Here is a 25,999-nt window from a genome sequence, read left to right on the forward strand (position 1 = left end):
GTGTGTGTGTCTGTATGCTCGTTTTTTTTTTTTTTAAACGACATTCATTATTAAATAAAAAATACGCATTTTCACCTGAGAACGAATGACTGTATAAAAAAAAAAAAAATAAAAAAAAGAAGTATAGTAATTTATAAAAACAATAGTACCTGACCAACATTGTTGATTCCTGTACATATTAAAATAAATAAAGATATAAAAATCACAAAATAAATAAATACAACGTGTTTAGAGAAGGGTTTTATTTGCTCTAGTATGTACAGCAAAAATATCATAACATCAGCAGTTAGTGATATCTTTTTATTAATGTAAACTACAACAATATCAGGAAATCGATTGCTCACCCAAAAAATTAAAATTTTGTCATTTTTCACTCACTCTCATGTTGTTCCAAACCTGAATGAGTTTCTTTCTTCTGCTGGACACAAAAATATATTTTGTAAAAATGTTGACTTCCATAGTAGGGGGAAAATACTATGGAAGTCAATGGGGTCCATTAACTGTCTGGTTACCAACATTCTTCAAAATATCATCTTTTGTGTTTAACAGAAGAAAAAAACTCACACAGGTTTTGGAACAACTTGAGGGTGAGTAAATTATGACAATTTTCAATTTTGGGTGAACTATCCCTTTAATGTCTGAGGCAGCTCGCATATTTACACATCTAATCTACCCTAACTATTTTACAATTCAGGGAAAATATATTCTCATTTCAGTGACAAAAATCTCTCTATAAATACTTCAAATATGTCCAATATTAATCAGCAGCTGGCACTTTTACACTACGGCATAGTTCAAACCGTTAGAATTAAAATGATTACATTCGTGAAACAATATGAATTCTTCAACTTCAAAAATGTCCAAAGCAACAAACCTTAAACTAACAAACGGATTTCTAACACACAATTATAAAAGTGGTAGTAGAAGAACAGAGATGAAAAAAGGGTTAAAAATGGAAGTAGAGAAGAAAACTCCACAGTCACACACTAACTTCATTTCTCAATATCAAACCCTAACAACTCAAACGACCAAACCATAAAGCGAAATTCACCCGACACACTGAATATTTCAGAACTGTTCTGACTGCATGTACAAGTGTATTTCAAATGGGTGTCATGCAAAGGAAACGAATCAAAGTTTGGCAACCGAGTTGTACGAATGCAAAACTTAAACTTCAATGGTTGTTGCTTGTGCAAAACAAATGTCTTATCAGACACTAAGAGCCGTTATCACACATTTCTTGTTTCTCTGACGCACGGCATAAGATCCCATCCAACAAAGTAGCAACTCCAGCATGCACAATTCATATTTCGGTATTCAAAACACAGCTAAAATAAACCTTCATAGTGACCGACATTAAATCCACAGGCCAGAAAGAGATCATGAACAAGCTCGATAAATCTCTGATATAAATAATATGAGTAAGGACAAATAACAAGAGCTTCATTGCATAGGAAAATATCCATTTAACTCTATCTTTCTGTTGTCAGCATTACAGCACTGAAGATTCAAACACCCTATAAACATTCACACTAGCCGAAGTGAGCGAATCACCCATTGGCTGCTTTAACATGGCACAGGCACCATGCTAACACGTACTAAGTTCAACTCTCATGGGTTAGAATCCCTCCCGTTCAGTGACCAAACTAAACAATGTGAAGGACTTGAGAAACTAAAAATCATATATAGCCATTTCACCCAGGCATCATGTTGTCATCAGTAGCCACACATCAGGTGAACGGGATTGATTCATGTACAGATATTAGTATTGTGCCGATCCTGTACTTTCACTACGCTAGGCCTAGCAGTGTTGTGTGGTTAAAATCATCTGTACAAAGCAAAAGAGAGACGGGAGAGTCAGAAGAGAGAGCAGGATCATTTTTTTTTCTTCATTCTTAACTTCTTTTCTCAGTTTATCTGTCTTTTGTTGTGAGTTTCTCAATGAGCTCTTGAAGAGGCGCCAGCTCCTTACGGTCGATCAAGTTGAACTCCTGAAAACAGACAAAATAAGCACCGCTCATTTTAAATTCAGGAACATCAAAACTACAATCAAGTTCAGAAGTTTGGAGTCTAAGATTTTTGTAATAATTTTAAAAGAAGTCTCTTCTCCTCATCAAAACTGCATTTATTTGATCAAAAATACAGTAAAAACAGCAATATTGTGTGAAACTGTTTTCTATGCGAATATATTTTAAAATGTAATTTATATGATGCAAAGCTGAATTTTCAGGATCATTACTCCAGTCTTCAGTGTCACATGATCCTTCAGAAATCATTCTAATATGATGATTTGCAGCTCAAGAAACATTTCTCATTATTATCAATGTTGAGAACAGTTGTGCTGCTTCATATGTTTGAGGAAACCATGATACATTCGTTGATGAATTGAAAGTTCAAAAATCTTTTGTAACATTATAAATTAATTTACTGATTACTGATTCACTTTTGATCAATTTGATGCATCCTAGCTGAATTAAAGTATTCATTTCTTTAAAAAAAATTCTAACTCAAAAACTAAGCAACTCTTTTACATTTATCACTTGAGTAAACTATAGTTTTACTGGCAACTACCTCATGTCATATAAATTTAAAGGGATAGTTCACTTTGAAATTAAATTTTGGTATGTTTTAGCTTACCTCAAGGGCATCCAAGATGTAGATGTAAGACACGAAACGAGCGGTTTGTGTGAGAAAACGAACAGTATTTATATCGTTTATACCTCTTGTACACAACCAAGCGCTTTCCGGCACTTGCGCAGACTAGAACGCGCGCACACGTCACACACCAGGAAGCGCGCGCGCCCTCAGATCACTTGGACGTGGTTGTGTACAAGAGGTAAAAACGATATAAATACTGTTCGTTTTCTCACACAAACCGCTCGTTTCGTGTCTTAGGCCATCAATGTGTACATACGACGGGGAATTGCTTAATTTGGACTTCTCTGTGCATGCTCTTTGAGGTGGTGACCATAGACCTGCATTATATGACTGTCAGACAAGAACGGTTTGACCTAAAAATATCAAAATTGAAACTACTGCGGAAACAAAGACACCTACATCTTGGATGCCCTTGAGGTAAGCTAAAACATACCAAAATTTAATTTCAAAGTGAACTATCCCTTTAAATCTGAGCGGATTTAATCTGAGCGGCTCTCACTGCAGTTAGATAAGCAATGCAACAGCTAAAACATACACATTTCTGACCATCATAAAACTGTTTTTAAAAAATAGATGAGCAGTATTTAGAAGTGCTTAGTGTTCAAAGCTGTTGTAAAACAGACCATATAGGCACACAGAGGTAACTCCATATAATTTGAAAACTATATTAATGCAGCAAGTTGCTTAAAACTACAAAGCCTACAATCAGACTATAGCAATGTTTACATCCACCTATTTTTAATGCGCATTTTGGGATATCGCACCAAAAAACAGTGGACGGAAAATGCGCATCAATTCTAAAATGCGCATAATGCTCTTCTGAGTCAGATAACGGTTTTATCCGATAAGAAAACAAGCGCATAAACTACGATGGAAACACATTTACCGAATAAAATCCTCGATGCGCATTAAAAAAAGAAATGCTGTTTTGGTTGTTCTGAAAGGCCTGAGCAAAGTCTGTCATCAAAGTGGTTCGGCAGAATTACCTTCAAGAACTCTTTTACACGACTGTGTTCCCAAACATTATATTATTAGATACAGTGGCTTCTCCTACTTTTCTTAGTGATATTTAATTTATCAGGAAGTGATGATTTTGCTCTTTTTGACTCACTGGACTGGCTTTATTTGCAAATGTTTCATGCGATATTCCAATCTTGCGCATAAGTTAAATTCACAACTTTGGACGGAAACTTAGATTTTGATCGGCAGTGAAATGGTTAATTTTGATTTTTAACTGATATCTTTTGTCATACTGCAGTTGCTGCCATATAAAAAAAGCTGTTAGTCACTTTAGGCCGTGATTTTGACTCTGAACAGCCTCTTTCATCATTTTAGGATATTTATAAGTATAAAACAGGGACAGCACCTGTACAAAGAAGATGAAGTGTTTGAAAGACGTGTTGAGGTGAGCTTCCTCCTGAAGCTGCATGACCGCGTCAAAGTGCTGATGATATATATGGGCATAAACTCTGAACAAACGCTTCAGAATAGTCTTGGCCACAGACATGAAGTTCTTGGGGAAGGGAACACCTGGAAATCGATATAGTTCACACTAACTTTGTGCAAAACAATTTGTTGAAATACTGATACATAAGTTTAAATACACAAGTAATTCCACCATATTTATATGGCTACTGCTAACATGTGCAGTGTGAATGTCTACAGGGTACCTATTTTAGAAGGAAACAGGGTCTCGTCATCCAGCTGGTCTTGAACCCACGTCATCAGATAGTCAATGTACTTGGGAGCAGAGCACTTGATAGGCTTCTTAATGTTGGTCCCATCTGCCCAATGATACTCGTATCTAAAGGAAAAGAGATGGGTGAAGCAGCAGAGACGGACCCAGTCATTCCTCACTGTCCAAACACACTCACTTTGGTCCCGCGGACATGACGGGGCAGCTGTCCTCCGAGCAGAAATCTGTGATGGTGCCGTACAGCATGTTAATCTGGTTAAAGAAATCCACCGCTGTGGAAACAACCAAACAAAAACATGCAACTTAATTTTTTTTCTCCATAATTTATCTGTAATGCATCATCACAATGGTTGGAATGAATGTGATGTTATTTCCATCAAGAGATGCATCAATTTTTGGTCGAGATCTTGTATTGTCAATGCAAGAGTCCAGCACTCTGTAAAGTCTCCTCCAGCACATCCCAAACACTTTCAGTGAGTTTAAGATCTGAACTCAGAGGAGCCGATTCATGTGTGGAAATGATTCTTCATGTTCCTCACAGCCATTCTTTCACAATCTGTGCCTGATGAATCTTGACATTGTCATCCTGGAATATGGTTATGATGTGTTTTCCCACATGGATGTTTAAGAAATGAAAAGCTACACACTCTATCAGTTATAGAAGAACTGTTGCCAAACATATAACATGTAGAAACATCATAATCACTGCGATAATGATCCAATCATAGACTATTAAGAATTTGCCTATTTAACTCCAAACAGTGACAGTGTATATTAATGCGAAGTCTAAAATCAGACAAATTATCTTACTTGGTTGAACATTTATATTTGTTATAAATTGGTATCAGTACAGACACAAACTAAATACATTATGAATGTCATATAAATGTTGAAACAACTTTTCACTCTAATTGTTACACTGATCGTACTAATTTTTCTATACCAATGTTACAAATTGCAAAAGAGCAGCATTTTTAGTATTAGTCTTAGACTGCGGGCTTGTACTGTATGTGTAATACATGTTGGGGGAGGTGTGTTAGTAATTCAGCAATGTACACAGCGTCTCTCGAGACTGACTAGGAGATCGGTCAAGACAGGATGGGTCAGACTTGGTGTCATCAATAGGTCAAGGGTCAAAGCTTTCAAGAAGAACATGAGAAAAGCGAACGAACACAGAGAGAGAGAAACATCTGCAGTAACAAAACACACTAGAAACAGAAGAAACGATTCAATTTGAGGATGTGTGTGAGGGCATAATTAATAAATATGACATCGCTCTTGACTCTTACTGTTGACAGCCACCCATTCATTCAGATCTTCTCCGTCAGGAAGCATGACGGCCATGCGCAGGTTCCCACTTCCCAGCGTGGCTTCGGCGTGTTTGAGCAGCTCATACTGATGAGAACCTTCTGGAATATTCTTCTTCGGCTTAAACGTCTTAGACGAACGATTCCCGCTGGAGGAGATGGAACAAAAAAAGGCAATTAATGAATGTCGAAATAGGCTATACGATTGTAGAAGCACGTGTGTGTGTGTGTGTGTGTTACATATTTCTCATCTTAAGACACAGACATGCAGTTTATCTGGTTCCAGTCGAAGTAATACACACGCCAATCAGCATTTTTTATCATTCAAATCTCAAAGCAACACAATGGGAATGACATCACATGCCTGTGCTTCATCTTAACTTCTCTTAAATCACATGCTTCCGACGAACCATCACAAGAGCTTCAGGAAATTTTCCAAATGCAATCATTCTCAGCTGTTTTGAGGAAGCTGGTTTTCTTATGATAAACTTCTCTAATGGCTCCAGACAACCTTATCAGTACAATTTCAGATGCATCATAACAAACAAGATCCTTCCAGGACTGAGATTGAGACGTACTGCGTTTGAGATTCCCTCACTCTCTTACTAAAGATGTAAACATGTTCTTTAAAGTAATTACAGAGAAAGCAAATACCCCCCACTTCCCTCCCAAAAAGATATGATTAGATTGAATTAAACAGCATTTCTGGCGGGTAAAACACATTAACTTCTTGTTTACATTCTTTAAGGAGATTCATATGACAGTTGCAGCATCATGCACTACCTGATAATAACAATTAAAACTGCATTGCATTTCATCAAATGCTTTGCTTCTCAGCATACAACATATTTTCAGAGGATGTTTTCCAACTTTGAATGCATCACAGGCTCTGGACACAATGCAACTCTCTGACCTCTGAAACAAAGTGACAAGACACACAACGTGCTTTTTGAACAGCACAGTGTGAAACAAACATGCATTACATAAGATCTGCCCCCCTTCAGCCCAGCACATCAGAGAGGCAAGAAACCGGTGCCAATGTGCCAGAATTGGGTTAATCTCGATGCTGAGGCATTCGCGTGAAAAAATATCACATTTTAGCACAGCTGTCAGGATGAAATACTGACACATTAAACGATCAACACGCGCAGAACTGAAGTCAGATCGGTCCAATAAAACTCAAACAGCTCTTTAGCAAGACAAGCTAAAGGAGTAAATTGGTATTACGCTATAAATAATCATCTCAATCATAGAGTCAAACTCACAATAAGAAGCTCATCTTGTCCTGTCTGCCCGGTTCAGAGTTCTGCTGCTGGTCCCGGTTCGAGGTTCTGGTTCGTGTAGTGCAGAGACACCTGCAACAAACTTGCCACCGCCGCTGTGGATGCTCTCGTCTGATTTGTAGATCTGTAAGTCACGTCAATTTTTGAGTTTCAACAGGGTGGATGCCGACATATGTTTTGGAGATCTGTGTTTACGCCAACCACAACATATCGCGATGGTTCGCATCGCTGACGTCAGCCTTTTTTCCGATTGTGAGTTTATTTTTTATTTTAACATATTTTTTATTTAATGTTATTGTTTCATTGTTGATTATTTAAACTGTTAGAGTAGTCGTCAGATCCAGACATACATTTCAAGGGTATATTAGACATATTAGAGCTGGTTTTATCTATATTATACAGTATATCTCTATATATCTCTGTATTGTGTTTTTGGCCTGTCTTTAACACTTTTTGTTGTGGCTTGATCTCATAATCATGTAGCCTGTATTATTATTATTATCATTAAATATTTAGAATTTTTTACCGTCACATTTACAACTTTAATATAGTTTTTAGTCTAATAATAATATACAATAATGATAATAATATATAGCTGCAAGCACCAATTAACAGGGTTCCAATGGTTTAAGACCCTTCTGACATCTATGCTGTTGGGGTCTAGGCTGACCCGAAATGTAGGGCTGACACCAGAACACATGCACAATGGAGAAACATACACACAGAAATTAAAGGGTTAAACTATAACACTTAATACACGTTAAGCATGCTTACACACATTTTGTCAAACAGACATTGATATTGATAAAATGCTTGCTGCAAGTCTCCTCTACATAACATTGTAATCATAGGTGGCATATTGCAAAAACTGATACCTCTGTACAAATGCTGAAATGGTAATCTTTAACAAATGCACAATTTTCACACACGCAAACACTTTTTTGTTGTAGATAAAGATGTTTGAAATAAATGAAAGGTAAGAAAATGCTTAGTTCTCCCATTTATAACACCATTTTCAGGTCTCACTGTTGTCATGTGATATAATTGCAAAAACTGATTCCTAATCTGAAGTACAAATGACGAGGTAAACTTTGACAAAATGTGATTTGGAATTATATTATAATGATTTTATAATGTCTAAATATGAATCCAAAAGCAAAACATATTAGTGAGCGGAATGAGCCAATGAGTGGTCCTCCGTGTAATTATAATGTTATAATGGCATTTTCCGGGAATTTACCACAGGAATATAGTCATTTTCACCTTTTCAAACTGTTATAGAGGAAACTAGGGAATCACAGTTCTAAAAACAACTTTTGATAAGTCATTTATTTAAAAATATAAATGTTTCCAATAAGGTCAAAACGACAACATAAAATATGGCACCTCAAATTACACCTTTTTCAGAGTTTCATGTGAACCACATTCACAGCCGAAGCACAACCAAAACTATGTTCTTCCGCAAGACGCATACAGTTTTATTTAAATGGCCTAAAGTTACATAGTGTAGCTTTAAAGATCAGCATATAAAAGGCTATTCTTTTACTGCAAACAACATCAATATATCATTTTGTAACTAATAATGAACTACTCAATCTACTGTTTTTCCAGTTGTTAACCAGATTGGTCCTATAATATGTGAGTAAAATCAGTTTTATATTTCATTCATACATGAAAACATAAAATACTTCATTATTCAGTCTTAACTGCAGTACAGAGACACTCTGTGTTAAAAAAACAAACAAAGCATGATTGTGTGTTTAGCAGACTTGTTTGTCTACTGTTGAGACTTCATTTAATTATTAACAGTCAACATCGATAACTTAAAATATATAAGGCTTACATATTAATATGAATCATTCTCGCAATCAAAGTATAACAATAATAATAAAAGAAACCTAGATTTTTTTAATCATTTTGTCAAGATTTTTTAGAGTGGTCTGGCAACTGTGGATATAATTGATATTCCTGATATGGAGGAGGATCTGATGAGTCAGACTGATGAGAAACTGAAGGACCAAATTGACCAGGAGGTCCAGCGTAACTAGGAGGAGCAAACTGATCCAGTGGTCCAGGGAAAGCAGGAGCAGGAAACAGACTCAGAGGAGGTCCGCAGTAGCCGGAGGCACCAGGTGGGGCAGATGGAGGCGCATGAAGTGGGCTGGGGTACACATTGCCTCCTGGTGGTTGATTCCAGACTCCAAAATCACTGTTTGTAGCACTTTTTGCACCTGGTACAGACTGAAGAGGAAGAACCACTACTGGGAATTTGATCTCCGGGTCTGAGGCAAACGGCACATCCAGGTAGACCTAGACACAAAGCACACATATTAAAACAAGAAAGTTATTAATATCTGTGTAGAACACGCAGTGATGCCAATCTAATGTATTTGTTCACGTTATTGTGATGATTGTCTCGGTGTGTCTTTGCTTTAGATGCTGAAACTCACCCTGAGTCTGTACTCAACATTGATGACCTTACAGTTTAGGATAGAGATGGTGAGGCTGGGAGGAATGGACAGCACTTTTGTGACCTTGATCTTTGAGTTCGGCTCAATGGTTTCTCCTTCCTCTTTGACAAGGTCATGTTTGTGAATTTTTCTCCTTCCTTTGGCGAAAAAACTGTGTTTTTCGTAAAGACAGTATTTTGGCTTGATTGCACGGGATGAATTGTTCTGAACTTCAGTCAAAACTTTCAAGCCCTCTCCTGTAGTGAGACACAGTAAGACACAATTAGGTAAATTGAACTTACTTGATAAAATATCACAACTATACGCCTCTTAATTCAGAATCATGTTACATATAAAAATACACAATTAAAAAAGTATAAAAGAAAACTGTACTGATAACATTATGATTGTGTGCAGAGCTTGACATTAACACCCACCATATCGATTTTTAGCTACATATCAATACCGAAATATCTGAAACGCTTCCGATACTCATTTTCTGCAGTATATACACGATACCATCATCTCTCCGACAGCGAGTGACACACAAACCCTCCTCCCCTCACTCACTCATTGGTTTCATTTGCTCCTGATGAATATTGTTGGTGTTACAAGGCTTTAGTTTCGACGTGGGATTGTGCGTATTGCGCATAATTTCACTCATTCCCGCAGATTTAGTGCTCACATCCAAAGTGCGGCACATAAAGCCGCCTCTCACTATTGAATTGAGTTATTTTTCGCTGCTTATTGCAGTAAAAACAATCAAATACACACAAAATAATGGCAAAATGCTGGTCTTGGTGAGTAGTCACGTAAACACAGTCTGTTATGTATTAAGTGAACGTGAACAGTGAACAGTTGAGAAAGAAAACGCATGTGTAACAGTATAATGGATCCGTGCCTCAGGTCTTAAAGTGACAGCAGCCTAATAAACCTGCTGCCAAATTATGAGATAATAATAAAAATATTGATATGGCAGTTTTTCCCTTTGGTATCGATGTCAAAATTGTGGCCAGTGAAAATGCTGAGTGGCTTTGGAAAACCACTAAACACAGTAGCTGGTAAGCAAAGTTAATGTCAAGCCCTGATTGTACGTATACATTTTGTATAAACCCTGTAAATTATGATTTCCACAACAAGTCTATGAAGCCCTGCACTGGGGGAAAACAAAACAAAAACAAGAATAACCAGTTGTACAAGTGATGTGTGGGTTCTGATGGACTTCCTTATGTGTAACTTCCTTATCAATTATTACAATAGCTGATCTGGAAAAGACCACATTTGTACACAGAGAGTAAACAAGAAAATCATGGAAATTGTCCATCCACCACTCGCCTACTCCACAGAGCTGTTTGATAGTTGCAATTTTATATACATTTCATCTCCTTACAAAGATACAGAAATGGTTGTGTCACCAAAACTCAAACTTTGAGTTCATTGACAAATAGAAAACATGAACACTGCTGAGATGTTATAATAAGAACTATAATTTTACCAAGGTAGTATCCCATTTTCTCCGTGCTTATGTCCATGGAGACATTCCCAGAGGGGAAGAGTTTCATTTTTTTGTCTTTGCTTCCATACTGAGGAACCTAAACAAGACAAAATGTGTAAAACAGAGGTGACTGAACCCCAAAATATAGCAGAGGAATGTATAGTATAGATTAGAAAGACCGTACATGGGGTTTTAGTCATTATCTCACCATTAGTTCAGGACTGGGCACAACATGACTGGGGACATAGTGAAACTCTGCTTTGGCTTTGCTGGAAACACGCATTGATCGGGATAATTTTGTCTCCAAAGTGTAGGCAATTTTTCCAATTGCACATTTGAAGGTTGGTGGGAAGTGTCTATAAGAAAATGATGGCATGTATGAATATAGAAATTCAATGGTGATTTGCACTCAGAATTCTGTTGTTTTATTTTACACAAGCGGAAAAGCGTGTGTAAATACAGAGTAATTGTACAGCAGAAAGTAAAGTCTCATTAAAAGGTTGAAAATCTTAAGAAAATAAATATTGGCAAAAGTAAAATGTTGTATTTTATTAAAAGTACACTATGTTTATTAAAAGTACACTATGTAACTTTTGGCCCTCTGGCGGTTAAAAAAACAAAACTGCTTCCATTTTGCAGAAGAACATTGTTTTGGTTGTGCTTCTGCGCTGTGTGACTGTTGATGAATATGGTTATTCTACTGTTCATAAAGCCGAACTAATGTTGATTCTTGTTTCATTACGAGCTCTGTCGCGTTCTAATTTGCACACAGACTCTGCTCTATTCAGTGGGGTTTTTTTTGTTTGTTTTACAGGAGATTCCCCAGAGGTTGGAGATTTAGCTGCTCCATGTCAACATTTCTCACTCGTTGTGAACTAACCTCTGCCACTCACACACCAGACACGCGCCAAAGTAGCCGGAGCAACTTTTCTTTATTTATGGATATGATGAGACATGCACGGACAAGTGACGCAAGTATGCAATTTCGCGCAAAAAGCATCCTGCTCGGTCTAAAATATGAACACTTATAACAGGCCTTATATCAGGCTTATAACAAGACTTTTATACTAATTATCTTGCATAGTGCACCTTTAATTATAATTTAATACTTTAGAAATATATCTATATTGAATATGTGCTGTCAAGCCATTTAAAATATATATATTATTAGGCCTAATATTCGAAAAACGATCCACCAAATCCAAGTTAGTGTGGCATAACCAACATGCAGGAAGTAGGACATTTCTGGATATTCATTTGCATGTCTTCAATGTGCAAAGAAAGTTCTTTAGTAGCCTACTTTTAGCTTGATGATTACACTACTATACATTAAGTCATTTTGTTTATTTGAATATAAACCTTTAAAAAATATGAAAACATTAACCTACAGATTGCATTACTGAAAATAATATGAAAGATTACATTATTAAAATAAAAAAATGAATGATAATATAATTATTTTATTTATATTATCTCGGGCATTCTTATTGTCATTGACCAACATACACATTTAACATAACTTTACGAGAAGCAACAAACAGACTTACTGTAGAGGCAACTGAAAGGTGAAAGGGTAAACATGATGGCCCGGTGCCACAACCAAGGAATCTAACACGTCAAAAATCAAACCAAAGATCAGCACATTTTTCAGTTATTTAACCTCAAAATGGCATTTTTTTTTTTTTAATCTAAATTGCAAAAAGACTTACACGGCTGTCCTGATGGATCTTTTAGCATCTCATGGTCATTACCTACAAGATCAAGTTACAACACAAAATAAAGCTGGTTTAATATGAGTTCTACAAACGGTAACACAAAAACTACAACTGAAGGTCCTCCTACCATTTGTTTTGTTCTCCAAAACGAAAAACTTCTCCATGGAATAATACTTCTCCTTATCAGAGTAAACGACCGTGGTTTTACCGTAATGTTCGCTCCAGCACACCTGTGCTTTACCTTTAATTTTCACACTGAGCGACTGCATTTGCGTGTCCTTTACAACATCCAGAAGGACTTGTCCCGATATAAAATCCCCGCTGGTGAAGGTATTGGTCTCATTGATAGGAGTGTAAATAACAGAAATGTTTTTCACAGTGAGAGACATCGTGTCTTCTGGTGTCAATATCCGCTTCTGACGTGTGAACTCAAAGGAATATCGCTTTATAGTAGTCAGGTAAGCATGACAAGGAGGAGGAGGAGGAGTTGAAAAAAGGAGCCGTCAGGTCGGACACTTTCGTTTGATATGCCAAACGCCTCACCTTCAAAGTAGACGAGAATGCTCCAGTGGTCAGGGGGGGACTGAGATAAGTGTAGTCCAGTTTCACTTCTCGTAGTCAGGGCAGGTGTTCAGTCCCTGTGAAAAAAAACTGTTCCAATTGGGTGGAGTATTTACATGATATTTCCTCATGCTGTATGTCCAAACTAACAGACCTTATTCAGAGCAGCGCCATGGCAGGTATGATGAAAGCAAGGATGTGAGGGAAGAGGGATAGACTGGCATCCGCTGTAAAAAGCTGTATAAATTTCCTAGATCCCCTTTAATTTTCCATAACTCATATTGTCTGGAGTTTTTCTTGGAAAGATTTTTTTATTTATTTTTTGCAGTGTTTTGTCAGAAGAACAATCCAAAAACACATTAAATAATAGTATGCTACAGCCCACTGAAGAGATGTATGGCTGCGTCCGAAATTGCATACTTGCTACTTATTTTAAATAAGGAATCACTTCACGACCGCTAAAAAAGTATGTTCTGTGTGTGTAGTATGAATGTAATCCGGTCATAGGCTAGGCTACTACATTCGCCATTCTCTCATTATCACGTGACCTATACCTCCATAAACAAATCCTCAACCATGGCCTCATGGGATTGTAAAGTGTCCATCATATGCACACTTCAGAATCTCGCCGGAGTAAGTAGATCATCCCTATAAATTGTTATGAGTACTGTGAATTTGGACATAGCCTACTTCTTTTGTCACATACTGTTTTTCACCAACTATGTAGGGAAGTATTCGATTTCAGATGCCGCCAGTGTCTATCCCTGCTGTGAATAAGGTCTATGGAACTGAAAATATTAGTGCATGCTCCTCAAATCGCAATTGGATTATTTCGAAAAGGTAATAATAAAATTTCAATGTTAACAGTTCACATTTTCAAAACAATGCATAGTTTGTGTAATATAACTCATCTGAGCTGTATAGCTTGATAGATCACAGGCATTTAGACAAATAAGGATTAGGGTTGGGTATCGTTTGAATGTTATCGATTTCAAATCTTTATAGATTACTGATGATTTATGACATTGTTATGGCAGGTGGGTGTACAGAAGTTAAGATACTGAAGCTGCACAACTCTGCTGGGGGAAAAAACAACTAAAACCAGTCTAGGCTGGTTGGCTGATCTTAAATAGTTTAAACCTAAAGTAGCTGGTTTAAGCTGGTCTCCCAGGCTGGCTAAGATGGTGTTCAGCTGGATTTTAGCTGGTCTCCCAACAAACAAACAAAAAGTTGCCAAATCCCCCAAACCCAGCCTGAGAGCTTATGCTGGTTTTAGCTGTTTGTTTTTTTCAACTGGGTAAGTTCAACCTGACTCTGCACCTACAAAAGAGGAAAGCCGCTCTACCTGACACGTCACATGCTCCCAGGAAAGTGATAATGCTGCATCTCAGTGACGAGGATGAATTTGAGCTGATGACAGTCCAACTGATAACTCATAGCTCAAAGAACACACTGGAAAGGATGGCCCTCTGCAAAGTCTGTGCAATACCATCAAGCACTGATGGCCAAAGAAGATTCAGAGTGTGCCAATGCCACTAAAACCCTTCTTTCCTTTCCGAGACGAGCTCAATAAGGGTGGGATCATCATGAACGCAGTAATTCCTCAAAGCCTACAGAGTGAGTGTCTACAAATCTAGCACAAGGACCATGCAGGAACTGAAGCGACTAAATGCAGAGCATGTGATGCCGTTTTCTGGTTGACAATGACAGGACATTGACAGCTTTGTGCAGTCTTGCAGCATATGCAATGCTCTGAAACCCTGATCAACAAAAGGAGCCATTGCACCTCCACGAGATACCAGAACTGCCTTGGTCTGTAGTTGCTATTGACATATTTGACTGGAACAGGTAGATTCTTATTCCAGGTGGTTTGAAAAAAACCCACTCAGGACTTTGTCATCTCAAAATGTCATTAACAAACTAAAGAGCCAAGAGTAAAAGGCCATGATAAGATTGGAGTTGTAAAGAGCCCCCTCACCAAGCCCAGATCTTAGTGGAGTCAAAGGGTAAAGCACACCGGAGGAATCGCAGACATAATTCCTGTAAGAACCATTCCCACACCAAACACAAACTGATCTGGAACATTGAGTCTAAAGATGCACGACATGCCCAAGAAAACATTCCAGCTGAGCCAACTGCTCAAAAGCAACCATATCATACAAGATATGGCCGGATTTCCAAACTCAATCTTAAGTGCACTAAGTATACATGGTGTGGAAAATCTGATTTAAAGAATGTGTTATTGCAAGGAGTAATTCAGATTTTTCGTTATTATTTTCAGTTTCAATTTCAGTTTTGCATTAGCCTACATGGATGTTATATAAATGTTTGTGAAATTGCAATGCTTTTTATTGGAGGAAATATAGAACTCAGGGAAAGATAACTGATGATTTATGACATGTTATGGCGTGTCTATGGAGGTTAAGTTCATGGTCATTCCTGTATCCTGGGGGTTCCCTGCGAAAAACAAGGTGTGAAAGAGGAGTGATGCGGGCTCTCTCCATATAAAAGACAATGTTCAACAGCAAATGAAAGCCTCTGTGTCTGTAATAACTACATCGATTAGCTTCGATTCCAGTACAATTGAAGTCAAACATTTAGATATCAAACATGTTTATGTCTTTTTGCCAAACATTTCATTGCAGCTGCCTGAATACCATGAACAGAAATCAGCAGCCTAAACGTACACAAGGAACTATTGCCTATGGTTTTAGGATGGCTTGAGGGTGAGTAACGTAGGACTATAGGCTAGTTTTGGTCAAAATACAATATGGTGGAAATATTTTCAAGATGGAAATTAAATCGGAGATATACGTTTTGTTAGTCTTGATGGAATGTCCAATGATAGAACACATTTGTGACAAAGGTTATGGCCATTTGTCAAAAAAAAAGAAAAATCACTGTTGTGCTGATCAGGGCAAGGCTTTCCACTAATAATACAATTCCTTACAATAACAATATGGTTACATCGCTTTTCGTTCGGATTAAAAATAAAAATCCTAACTAAAACTGTATTAAAGTCGTGATGGAAAACAATTTTAAACACATAACTACTACTTCTTCACACTAGTTGTTCATAAACCAACAGACTGCGCAAAAGCTGCTGCAGTTGGTGCTCTTGAAGCGCCATATCATATTCAGTGACGCATTATTGGCTCCACCCACAATGCAACGCAGACAAGGGAACCTCCAAGACAAGAGAACCAAACGCTCTACTAAACAAAACTGACATTACACCGATGATTATTTCATTCTGAGGACACCGATTCAGCGACATTTTTTTTAACTCGACATATTTCCAAGTAGAAGGAATCCTGAGAGGTTTGGATTATCTCTTGATGTGTTGGTGCTTTCAGCCTCTATAACACCATAGTAAGACCAGCGGCGTCAGATAAACAACGCCGCATCAGCGTCCTTTCAGCAGTATTTTTATCCAGGACAATTTTAAAACCAAAACTTCTGTGTGAAATTCTTGGCTGCCGATTGTTTGCTAACTTTATTACGCAATTTGTTTATTTGGCTGACATTACAGTCAGATATACTTTCCAGCCATTCTCCTCGTCGGGGAAAAGGCGACGCCCTCAGGCCGCCGGTGGTACTGCAGGTGCCGGTGAGTTGTAAGTGAGACACTGGGAGTCTGAATAATTTAACTGTGGAAAATGAGCTCAGAGGAGGCGGCAGCTCCAACTAAAGCTGGCACAGAGGACGATGGCATGTCCTGGTGGTACCGCTGGATCTGCAAAATGGCTGGTGTTGTAGGTGGCATATGTAAGTATCACACGTGTTGTGCACATATGGCTGTTTAATGCAGAATAACTATATCACCCTTGAGTCTCTCTGCACACTGGCTCCTGGATTCACATAGGTGTATCCCGGTGTGATGGGATATGAAATCTTTTTCAACAAGGATACTTTCTTACACCCAACAAACACAATCATGTCCTGTGCTGGACTTCTTGTGGTTTCCCATCCTTGATTTTGGCATATCAAAACATTTTATAAAAATAGTGCTGTCAAATCGATTAATCGCATATATATACACATACATACAAACTTTTACATAGATTTACGATTAATCGATTTGACAACACTAAAAAATTATGTTCACAGTGATATCACTTCATTAGAGTCAAAAGCTGTACAACAGGGGTTTTCAATCTTTTAGACACCACTGACCCCCAAATGTGATAATCCATGTACGAGGGACCCCCATCCTCAATTTAATATTATTAAAATGCATAATGTTATTTGAAAATATTTAGATTGCTTTACATTATTATAATTTTTTTCCCCTACTCACTATAGTACTGTACTGTAATCAAAATTTTACTAATTTATTTTGACAATTTTTTATTTTTTACACAAACCCCAGTTTGAAACCCCCTGCTGTACAACAGGAATATATGGATTATTATCATTATTTTGGGATGAAGGCAAATTGGATCATTGCTTTGAACTAATACATCATTAATCTGCCAGCATGTCTAATCAATCACACCTTCACACAGTGACTCCCATAGAAAACCTGTCATGGAGAATCAATACCTACCAATAAATACCATAGTTATTGTGCCATGGTAATACCATAGTATTCTTTGAGATATGTTTGAATATCATGCAAATTGGCTGGTATATTAATATGGCAGTCCTTTATTATTAAATATCAAAGTGCCGGAAATGAGATCATATAGTGATGTAAATATCTAAGCACTTTTACTCTGTCATATTTTGATAAATAAGCTGTGGTGGTGTTGACTTTTTTGTGGACACTGTCATGGTAACACAGGTGTCATAGCAACTGCAACTTTCTTTTCTCTTGCGCTTTTCTTTCTCATCCTTTTGTTCGGTCAGGTTTTGTTAGGGATCACTATGTGTTACGAAACAATATCTCTCTATGTAGTGCAGGGCTTTCAGTCTTCTAGAGGCCATGGACTCCCAGATATGATTATTATTGTGCAAGAGACTCACATCCTAAAACTTAACAGCCGTCTATATTGTTTACATTGTTAGCGTGTGCGTGTGTGTGTGTAAGAGTGTGCGAGAGTGTGTGTGTGTGTGTGTGTGTGTGTGTGTGTGTGTGTGTGTGTGTGAGCGTGTTGTGTTTAGGGGTTAGGGGATAAAATATACAGTTTGTACAGTATAAAATCATGTATATGCCTCATAAAACATGGAAACCCAGCGTGTGTGTGTGTGTGTGTGTGTGTGTGTGTGTGTGATCAGTCGGCATCAATAGCTCTCTGTTTTTCTCTACATATGCTGAGACACAGATGACAGCAACAGCTGTTCATCAAAGCCAACAAAAGCTTGTTTCATCCAGGAAAGCAGCTGTTCGCACCAAACGCCTGTCCCTCCTCTGCGCTTTTGAACGTTTCTGTTACTGAACGAAGTATAACAGGTTCCTGAAGCAGCCATTAAACAAATGTGCATGTTCATTTATTCATTTACTTACTACAACTTACCCCTTTTCAGGAAAATATTTACTTATTATGTATTATGTTGAGTATTTTAAGTTAATTAATTAATTTTACGACACATTTGCATATTCATAGTTCTCTGATAATAGTTAATTGTCACATGACATGCAGGTAAACAAATAAAATATGTAATCTTTTTTTAATAAACGTTTTGATTTATTTAATTAATTATCAGCATAGGAAACCCTGGGCTATTACTTAACCTCAAACTGACCATGTAACGACAGTTTTTAGAAAAACACATTTTGATTTACCAAAAATAACAATTTTGATTTATTGTTTACATGAAATGTGTAAAAAATGTAATTTCTCTCTCTTCTTTTCTAGCGTGTGCAACAATGGGCGTCTGGAATTGTGTGACTGTGAATCCGTTAAACATCGTGGCTGGAGTTTGGATGGTGTAAGAGCTCAATTAATGAACTTAATTCCCACTGTTTATGAATCCATGTAGAGAAGCCAACCAGAAGATGAAATATCTGCTTTTTGTCCTTCAGGATGACGGCGTGTGTGTTGTTCCTGTGTGAGGTGCCGTTCTGCTGTCAGTTCGTTGAGTTTGCAAACGTAATAGCGGCGCGTGCCGACCGGCTGAAGCCCTGGCAGAAAGCCCTGTTTTACTGCGGGTGAGTGAGTGCAACTCCACAGCTGATCACTTCATTGGCTAATAAATGTTACTGTGGAACTAATACATATTTACTATGAAACAAGTGGGGCACGTGACGACTCCGAAAGCCGTTCGTCCCACTGAGCCGGAGATATTTTGTCCTCTAACAAATGTTACTGTCTAAATCAATTAATTGAAAGGATTGGTTTCTGGTATGAAAATGTCAAAGAAGGAAAGAAAATTAAGAAGTAAATTAATCTGTAATAATGAATATTTAAGATTAAAATAAACAATACTTTTACAGCGTTTATTAATCTACATTGGGGTTCATCTTTGCTTATAGCCTGCTGCTACATTAGAAGTTGCATAAACTAACATTAATGTATTATGAACAAACATGAACACTACCATGTTTTTGAAAGATTTCTTCTGTTCACCAAGGCTGCAGTTATGTGATCAAAAATACTGTATAAACAGTAATATTGTGAAATATTATTACAATTTAAAATAACCGTTTTCTGTTTGAATATATTTTAAAATGCAATTTATTCTTCAGTGTCATATGCCTTCTAATTTTGTCACAACATTTCTTTAAAAAATTTCAAGATACACACACATATTCAATATTTGATTGAAAACTCATATTATAATCACATTTAATAGAAATATATTTAACCCAGCACAAAACACTACCCATAACAGTCCAAAACCCATATCAGATATTTTATATCGAAGCTGAATTTTCAGCATCAGTCTTCAGATTTTCTGAAGTCTTAAATTTTCCCAGTCTTCGGTGTCACATGATCATTCAGAAATCATTGTGATTTGCTGAATTTCTATTATTATCAATGTTAAAAACAGTTGTGCTGCTTCATATTTTTTTCGTGGAGGCCGTGATGCTTTTTTTCAGGATTTTTTGATGAATAGAAAGTTCAAAACCGCAGCATTTATTTGAAATAGAAATATTTTGTATCATTATGTCTTAACTGTCACTTTTGATCTATTTTAATGCATCCTTGCTGAATAAAATGAAAAAATCTTGCTAACCCCAAAGTAAACGGTAGTGCATTTAAAAAAATGTTTTTGTTGTTTTATGATCATAACTAACGCTGATGTCACTTTCTCCCTCAGGATGGCTCTGTTTCCCATCTTTCTGAAATTTTCCTTGACAACTCTGTTCGGTAATGCCATCGCTTTTGCTACCGGAGTGCTGTACGGACTCGCATCCCTCGGAAAGAAGTGGGTGCATTTTTTGCATTTGCTTGCACATAGAGCAAAAATACATATATTTCACTAAGGCCCTGTTTACACCTGGTATTAAGATGCATTTTGGTCGAGAGGGAGACACACCTGCTGTTTTAATCCGTCACTTTTGTCCACTTTCAACCACTTCTGTCCTGATTTCTTCGAGGGGAGGGTCTATGGGCAGGGAAATGTACCGGCTTTTTCAGATCTTTCGATCAAATGGACGAAATAAACGTATTTACATAAACGCACCCGGAGACGACGTTCGTTTGTGCTCTGACAGCCACAGGACCAGCCGAACACTGTGAGTGTGTATTAGAAATCAGAAATGGTGAGAGAACATTGTGCTTGGTACATTTTTCGTCTTCAAACCAAACTCGGGTCTTCAGCCGACAGTTTAAATCCCGTCTGGCTAGAGCGCTTCCCATAATGTTCACGCGTTAGGTCAGTAGGCGGAGAGTAGACAGACTTTAATGGCCATTCGACCACATGAGTGTTTACCATAGACTGTAAAAAATATGGACAAAGCGTCTGTGACGTCACCCATAGACTTTCTGAAGAACGGTTTTGAGGCCGTTTATGGGGGGTCTTTATAATACAAATGTTCAGAAAGGATACAGATGTGGTATGATGTGTTGTGTCAGATCATGGCGTCAAATTTCAGGAATTCCACTCGGCGCAGCCTATGCTCGTTATCAGCTGTCAATCAAGCTGTCAATCAAAGTTAACCACGCCCTTATTTGTCATACATTTTATATCTAAATACGATCTAAATTAACGAGTTAGAAAAAAATTCACCCCCCTCACAGTTGTCAGGCACTCGGAACCTATCGAAAAATACAATAAAAGTCCATGTAAACCTGTAAAAACATGAATTTATGCTGTGAAAACGGACATTTTAACATGGGGTCTATGGACATTTTGCTCTATGGACATGGCGGATTTTCGATGTATTGCAGTTTTTCGCACTTCCGGGTAGGCTTCATTTTTCAGATTAGAATGTTGCCGCTTGGTGTTTACACTACCAAAGCAATCCCGTCAAATGAGTTTTCGACTAGCTCTAGAAGTGGTTGAAAGCGGGCAAGCTCAAAACGTTTTAGACCCCGTTTACACCTGTATTTAGCGTCGTCCACTTGTGATCCGATCGACCAAAACGCATCTTAATACCAGGTGTGAACAGGGCCTGAGTAACTTTTTAAATACATTTTGCTTTTATGACCTTTATTTGAAGAAATTATTGAAAATAGCCTCTTTTTCAGAGGCGACGCGGTGAGCTACGCCCGATTGCAGCACCTAAAACAAGGAGACGAAGAGAAAGTTGCAGAAACGACAGATGGTTCTGTGCCGTGAATCTCTCCTCTTCACCTCCTTCACCACCTCATTGCATCCTTTCCCTCTCGTTTTCCCTTAACATGACAAAATGCAATTACCTGAGGTGCTTCACGGTTTGTTGGGATGTTTTTAAGCTAACCTTTGACGACTGAGGGCGTGAGTCAGTCAGTGGAAGGATTTAGTTAATAAAATGGGTTTTAATTTGCGCTCTCGTGCACAGTTTATATAAATGCGTTTAATTTATTTTTATCTGACTTTCATTTCACTTTACCAAACACAGAGCTGGAGTGTAAATGAATGCATTAACTTCAGCTCTCATCAAACCACCTCAACTCAAGCGCAGGGAATTGGAACTTTGGCCATTGGGATATTTTTCCACCCCAGAATTCTTTGTTCTGTAGATGAGGAAAAAAGGACAGATAAGGGCCGGTTCTCACAGAATGCGTTTTTACATTCCACTGCGCCACTTTTCCATTGTTTTTCCTTTGTAAACATATGCTAAACGGACATGCTAGACCATTGCACTCGCGTCTTTTGCAGTCTTTGAGTCTCAATTCACGTTCTATCGGAAATTTCCTACTTCCCACTTCTGAAGTCGTGATTACGAGATCATCGCATTCAAGTGCTTTGATGTCGGAAAGAACAGGAACCATGGAGGACACCAGATTTATTCTTGCCTATAAATTGGGAAAAATTGTATTAAAGCCAAAATGATAATTAGCGTCCTTGACAAACATAAACATTCACCGCAACAATCGGCAGCAATCGTTCTTCCCTCTGGCATTTTTAAAGTTTGTGTCCTCGGAAACTCTAAATAATCCCAGAACTTCCCAGTGGTAAATACGACTTGAGAGGGCGCATTTTTTATATTTACGATAATTCCGATAGCACGTGAATGCAGCATTTGACGCATCTCTAGACCTCGGCTGCGTCTGAAAACTTAAAAGTGCTGTCTTCGGAGGACGAGTTGTAAGGTAGTGAAGCAAGGCACGTCTGAATCCAACGTTAGCTGCACTTCCTGTCTCCTGAGAGACCTTCATCTGATGGATTTTTTAAGGCAGCATAGATGTATCCTTCGCTGCCTTTGATATCCCACAATCCATTCTGTGGCAGTTGAGCTAAAAAATAAAGATGGCGTCTAAAAGTTGCGGTTCGGTGGTCGGTTTGTGTGTAAATGTAAATTTTTAACGTCATTTCCCGTGAGAAATTACTATTGTAGTCATTAAATATTTGTTTATCTATCTTTGAAACTCTGTATTTTGCTGTAGATCATTAAACCGTAACACTGCCTCAGAAGTCCGTCCGTTTCGTGAGGTATCTTTGAGCGCAAACACGACCTGCAAAGTCAATACCTGTAAGGCAGCGAGGCAACAAGTCAGCTGCCTAACTTTTTCCCCCCACTTTACTAGCCTGAGTTTTTTTAACCGCAAAAACGCGTTCTGTGTGAATGGCCCCTAATCCTTTAAAAGAGCAAACAAACTTGTATTTTAATGTGTAAGCATGGTCAAAATGTGTTTCAGCGATTGCAGGTGTGTTTAAGGCCACTGCAGGGATAAAAACTAGCGTGTTTGTGTGTTTCGTGTGCCTCTGCTAACTGGCCTTTACCCAGAATCCTTTGCTGCAGCATGTTTGCTGTTTGTAAGAAATGGTGGAATGTAATTTTTCTACACGCGCTGCTCTAAAATCTCGCTGTCACTGATTTGGTGAAAGAGTGTCTGATCTGCGCTTTCTGGTTGTTTCCTTTTAAAAGCTTGTGTGAGTGTAACTCTGAATGATGAGATAGTGGTTTACGTTCTGTCTTCAGTCTTAACTTTCCTCTAAAGCCGTCTGTCTGTTGCTGCACTGAAGAAGGGCTTCTTTTCCGGGATAAGAAACGATTCAGTTTGTTGATGCTGTGATGACGTGTTGTTTGCTTATTTCTGCATCTATCTGAGCCAGTCTCAACACTGACCACTGGTATGAAAGCCAAAGTTACAAATCTATAATGTGGAGGTCAGAGGTCATTCTGTCCTGTTCTGACCTTAGTGTTCACGCTGTTACTTAAGGAGGCTTGTTTCCACCAGGGAATAAAAAAAAAAAAAGGGAATTGCGACAATTCTGACTTTTTTTCTCTCAATTGCGAGTTTATATCTCACAATTTCCTCAGAAATCTGTCAGTCATTATGCCTCGAATGTCACCCACAAATCTTTTTTATTTATTTTTTTGGAAGATGTATTGATTAAATTTTGTTCATTTTGAACAAAAAACGTTACATAGTGTACCTTTTAAGCACATTTGTTTATTTAATTTACATTTATAAAATGTTGAATTGCATTAAGAACAACAGGAATTATTAGGCATAAGTATTTGCTAAATCAATTTCCTTAATGCAAAATATATATATTTTTTCTTTTGATTTTGGGGTAAATTGTGACCCGAGTGTGTTTGTGAGATTCACTCTTACGCTTCCTTGAAATGCTTTCAGTAAACTTTTCAAAACTTTGCATGCACTGTATGTTTAGCAAGTAAAATGATTTCCAATAACACTACTGAGACTTGTTATATAGTTAAATCTCCACCAGCACACAAGCCAGCTTGAATCTAATGTCTACCTAGATAAACTGAAAGAATGAACTTACGAAAGTCAAGTTATGTCGGAAAGATCGTATTTATGAGTTGAACGCCACCACAAAGTTGTAAATACGAGCGGAATATCTCAATACTTAAAGGTTTTTAGCAGCCGGTGGCTTTTTTATTTACAACAAAATACGCTAATTGCCTACGCAAAATGTAATATGACATTCATATGTAACGATAAAGTTTACAGTGACGTCATACATTTATTAAAAACATAAAAAAAAAAGCGAAACACAACTGATGCACATTTTGTTCTTAATTTTCTAGAAGTACCGTTAAAAACCTTGCTGTATTTTTGTGTTGTTAATTAAGAGAAGGTATCTTACCGCCATCTTACTCCGGCGAAAGTGAACTGAACGTCGTAAATACGACTTCCCAACTCGTACATACGAACTTCCCGGGAGGACTTGAACACACCTTTATTTATCACTAACTTTGGTGTACAATCCCTCCAATAGCCTTAGTCCATCTGTAGAGGAGTTTATCACTAAGATATTGAAAGTATAATTTTCTTGAAGATGGAAGTCTAGTCTTATTGTGATCTCAATAATCACAATATACACAACCAAACGCTTCTGTGGTATGGCCTGACAAACACAACAGGACTGATGATTGATAAAAGGGAAGACATTTTGAAACACCAAACTTTGTTCCACACAACCTAAACTTGAATATTTGTTATTAGCTGTGATCTTGTCCCTATGTGTATTCGTTTTGGATCAGTGATATGTAACTAATTGACTTTGCAATGATGTGTACACAAAAAGGTCTGAGATCGAGACTTTTTCCCTGTTTTCCTCATGAGCTAAATAAAGGCATCTGTCTTTGACCTCCTCGTTTGCTCGTTGTTTTTATGTAAGAGTGTCTAACTTCCAAGATCTAAGGTATAATTTTGCTAATTTACACTGGGGGGTGAAAAAATGTTAATAACTGGCGGGTGATTTTTTTTAAATGAATAATTAAGAGGTATCTTGTGCTCAAAAAGGCTGCATTTATTTGATGAAAAATTATTTGCTGATTTATTGCTCATCTTATCAATGTTAAAAACAGTTGTGCTGCTTAATATCCAGTGTTGGGGGTAACAAATTACAAGTAAATGTGAGTTACGTATAATCATATTCAAGTAACGCATTACTTTCAAATTTACAACAAAATATCTGCATTACTTTTTCACATATGTAACACAAGTTACTTTGTTCTCCCATGTTTTGACTGACGGCTCTCCTGTCGTAATGTTGAAAGAAATCATAAGTGCAGAGGCGGTGTGTGTGAACATGATGGGTATTCGTAGGTCTAGACTAAATATGAACATGTTTTTATTCATCTCACTTGCTCAAAAACATATTCAGTATTCCTCAAAATGAATAAAAACTGTGAAATGAGAACAGAATATTATGCAAACCTGCAATTAAATGTTAACACAGATAATACTTTATGTATTTAATCTCACTTTATTAACCAATGACCTTTGATGATCCAATTCAACCACACCAATAAGAAAATATACTTTGTTAAATTGTTGTTTTTTATTGTTGAAGTATGAATTTTGAACTTTCTTCTGCAAT

At 37.5% G+C, this 25,999-nt stretch overlaps 3 protein-coding genes across 4 annotated transcripts; 1 reads left to right on the forward strand and 2 right to left on the reverse strand.

The window, feature by feature from the left end:
• Positions 1–214: 214 nt before the first annotated feature.
• On the reverse strand, positions 215–7,064 carry mob1bb (MOB kinase activator 1Bb). The gene is made up of 6 exons (XM_084387157.1): positions 6,927–7,064; positions 5,644–5,810; positions 4,533–4,626; positions 4,329–4,462; positions 4,025–4,188; positions 215–1,991 (listed from the first exon to the last, which is right to left on the reverse strand). Exons 1-6 carry the CDS (start codon positions 6,938–6,940, stop codon positions 1,914–1,916), a joined length of 651 nt encoding a protein of 216 aa, XP_084243283.1. The 5' UTR covers positions 6,941–7,064; the 3' UTR covers positions 215–1,913.
• A 1,339-nt stretch (positions 7,065–8,403) lies between these two features.
• Positions 8,404–13,142, reverse strand: LOC311276617 (arrestin domain-containing protein 3-like). The gene is made up of 7 exons (XM_084386402.1): positions 12,732–13,142; positions 12,599–12,640; positions 12,437–12,497; positions 11,098–11,245; positions 10,890–10,986; positions 9,395–9,651; positions 8,404–9,254 (listed from the first exon to the last, which is right to left on the reverse strand). The coding sequence occupies exons 1-7, from the start codon at positions 12,991–12,993 to the stop codon at positions 8,865–8,867; spliced, it is 1,257 nt and encodes a 418-aa protein (XP_084242528.1). The 5' UTR covers positions 12,994–13,142; the 3' UTR covers positions 8,404–8,864.
• Positions 13,143–16,324: 3,182 nt separating this feature from the next.
• Positions 16,325–25,263, forward strand: cacfd1 (calcium channel flower domain containing 1). Of its 2 annotated transcripts, XM_084387569.1 has the most exons (6): positions 16,325–16,486; positions 16,698–16,933; positions 18,967–19,039; positions 19,134–19,259; positions 20,372–20,479; positions 21,745–23,882. In XM_084387569.1, exons 2-6 carry the CDS (start codon positions 16,825–16,827, stop codon positions 21,833–21,835), a joined length of 507 nt encoding a protein of 168 aa, XP_084243695.1. In that variant the 5' UTR covers positions 16,325–16,486; positions 16,698–16,824; the 3' UTR covers positions 21,836–23,882. The 2 variants fall into 2 exon arrangements, with proteins under 2 accessions (XP_084243695.1, XP_084243694.1); XM_084387568.1 differs by having other exon boundaries at positions 16,325–16,933; positions 21,745–25,263.
• The last annotated feature ends 736 nt before the right edge of the window (positions 25,264–25,999 follow it).

Source organism: Rutilus rutilus (assembly GCF_951802725.1).
Source record: "Rutilus rutilus genome assembly, chromosome: 18".
NCBI classification, from domain to species: Eukaryota; Metazoa; Chordata; class Actinopteri; order Cypriniformes; family Leuciscidae; genus Rutilus; species Rutilus rutilus.

Excerpts from the sequence above, each read along its gene's own strand:
- mob1bb (XM_084387157.1), bottom strand. Across the intron at positions 4,463-4,532 it reads GTCATGTCCGCGGGACCAAA|ATACGAGTATCATTGGGCAG; the intron begins GTGAGTGTGTTT and ends CTTTTCCTTTAG. Across the intron at positions 1,992-4,024 it reads ACTTCATCTTCTTTGTACAG|GAGTTCAACTTGATCGACCG; the intron begins GTGCTGTCCCTG and ends GTCTGTTTTCAG.
- LOC311276617 (XM_084386402.1), bottom strand. The coding sequence starts at position 12,993 with ATGTCTCTCACTGTGAAAAACATTTCTGTTATTTACACTCCTATCAAT. Across the intron at positions 11,246-12,436 it reads ACCTTTCAGTTGCCTCTACA|ACACTTCCCACCAACCTTCA; the intron begins GTAAGTCTGTTT and ends ATTTTCTTATAG. Across the intron at positions 9,255-9,394 it reads ATGTTGAGTACAGACTCAGG|GTCTACCTGGATGTGCCGTT; the intron begins GTGAGTTTCAGC and ends CTTTGTGTCTAG.
- cacfd1 (XM_084387568.1), top strand. The coding sequence starts at position 16,825 with ATGAGCTCAGAGGAGGCGGCAGCTCCAACTAAAGCTGGCACAGAGGAC. Across the intron at positions 19,040-19,133 it reads GTGGCTGGAGTTTGGATGGT|GATGACGGCGTGTGTGTTGT; the intron begins GTAAGAGCTCAA and ends TTTGTCCTTCAG. Across the intron at positions 19,260-20,371 it reads AAAGCCCTGTTTTACTGCGG|GATGGCTCTGTTTCCCATCT; the intron begins GTGAGTGAGTGC and ends TTTCTCCCTCAG.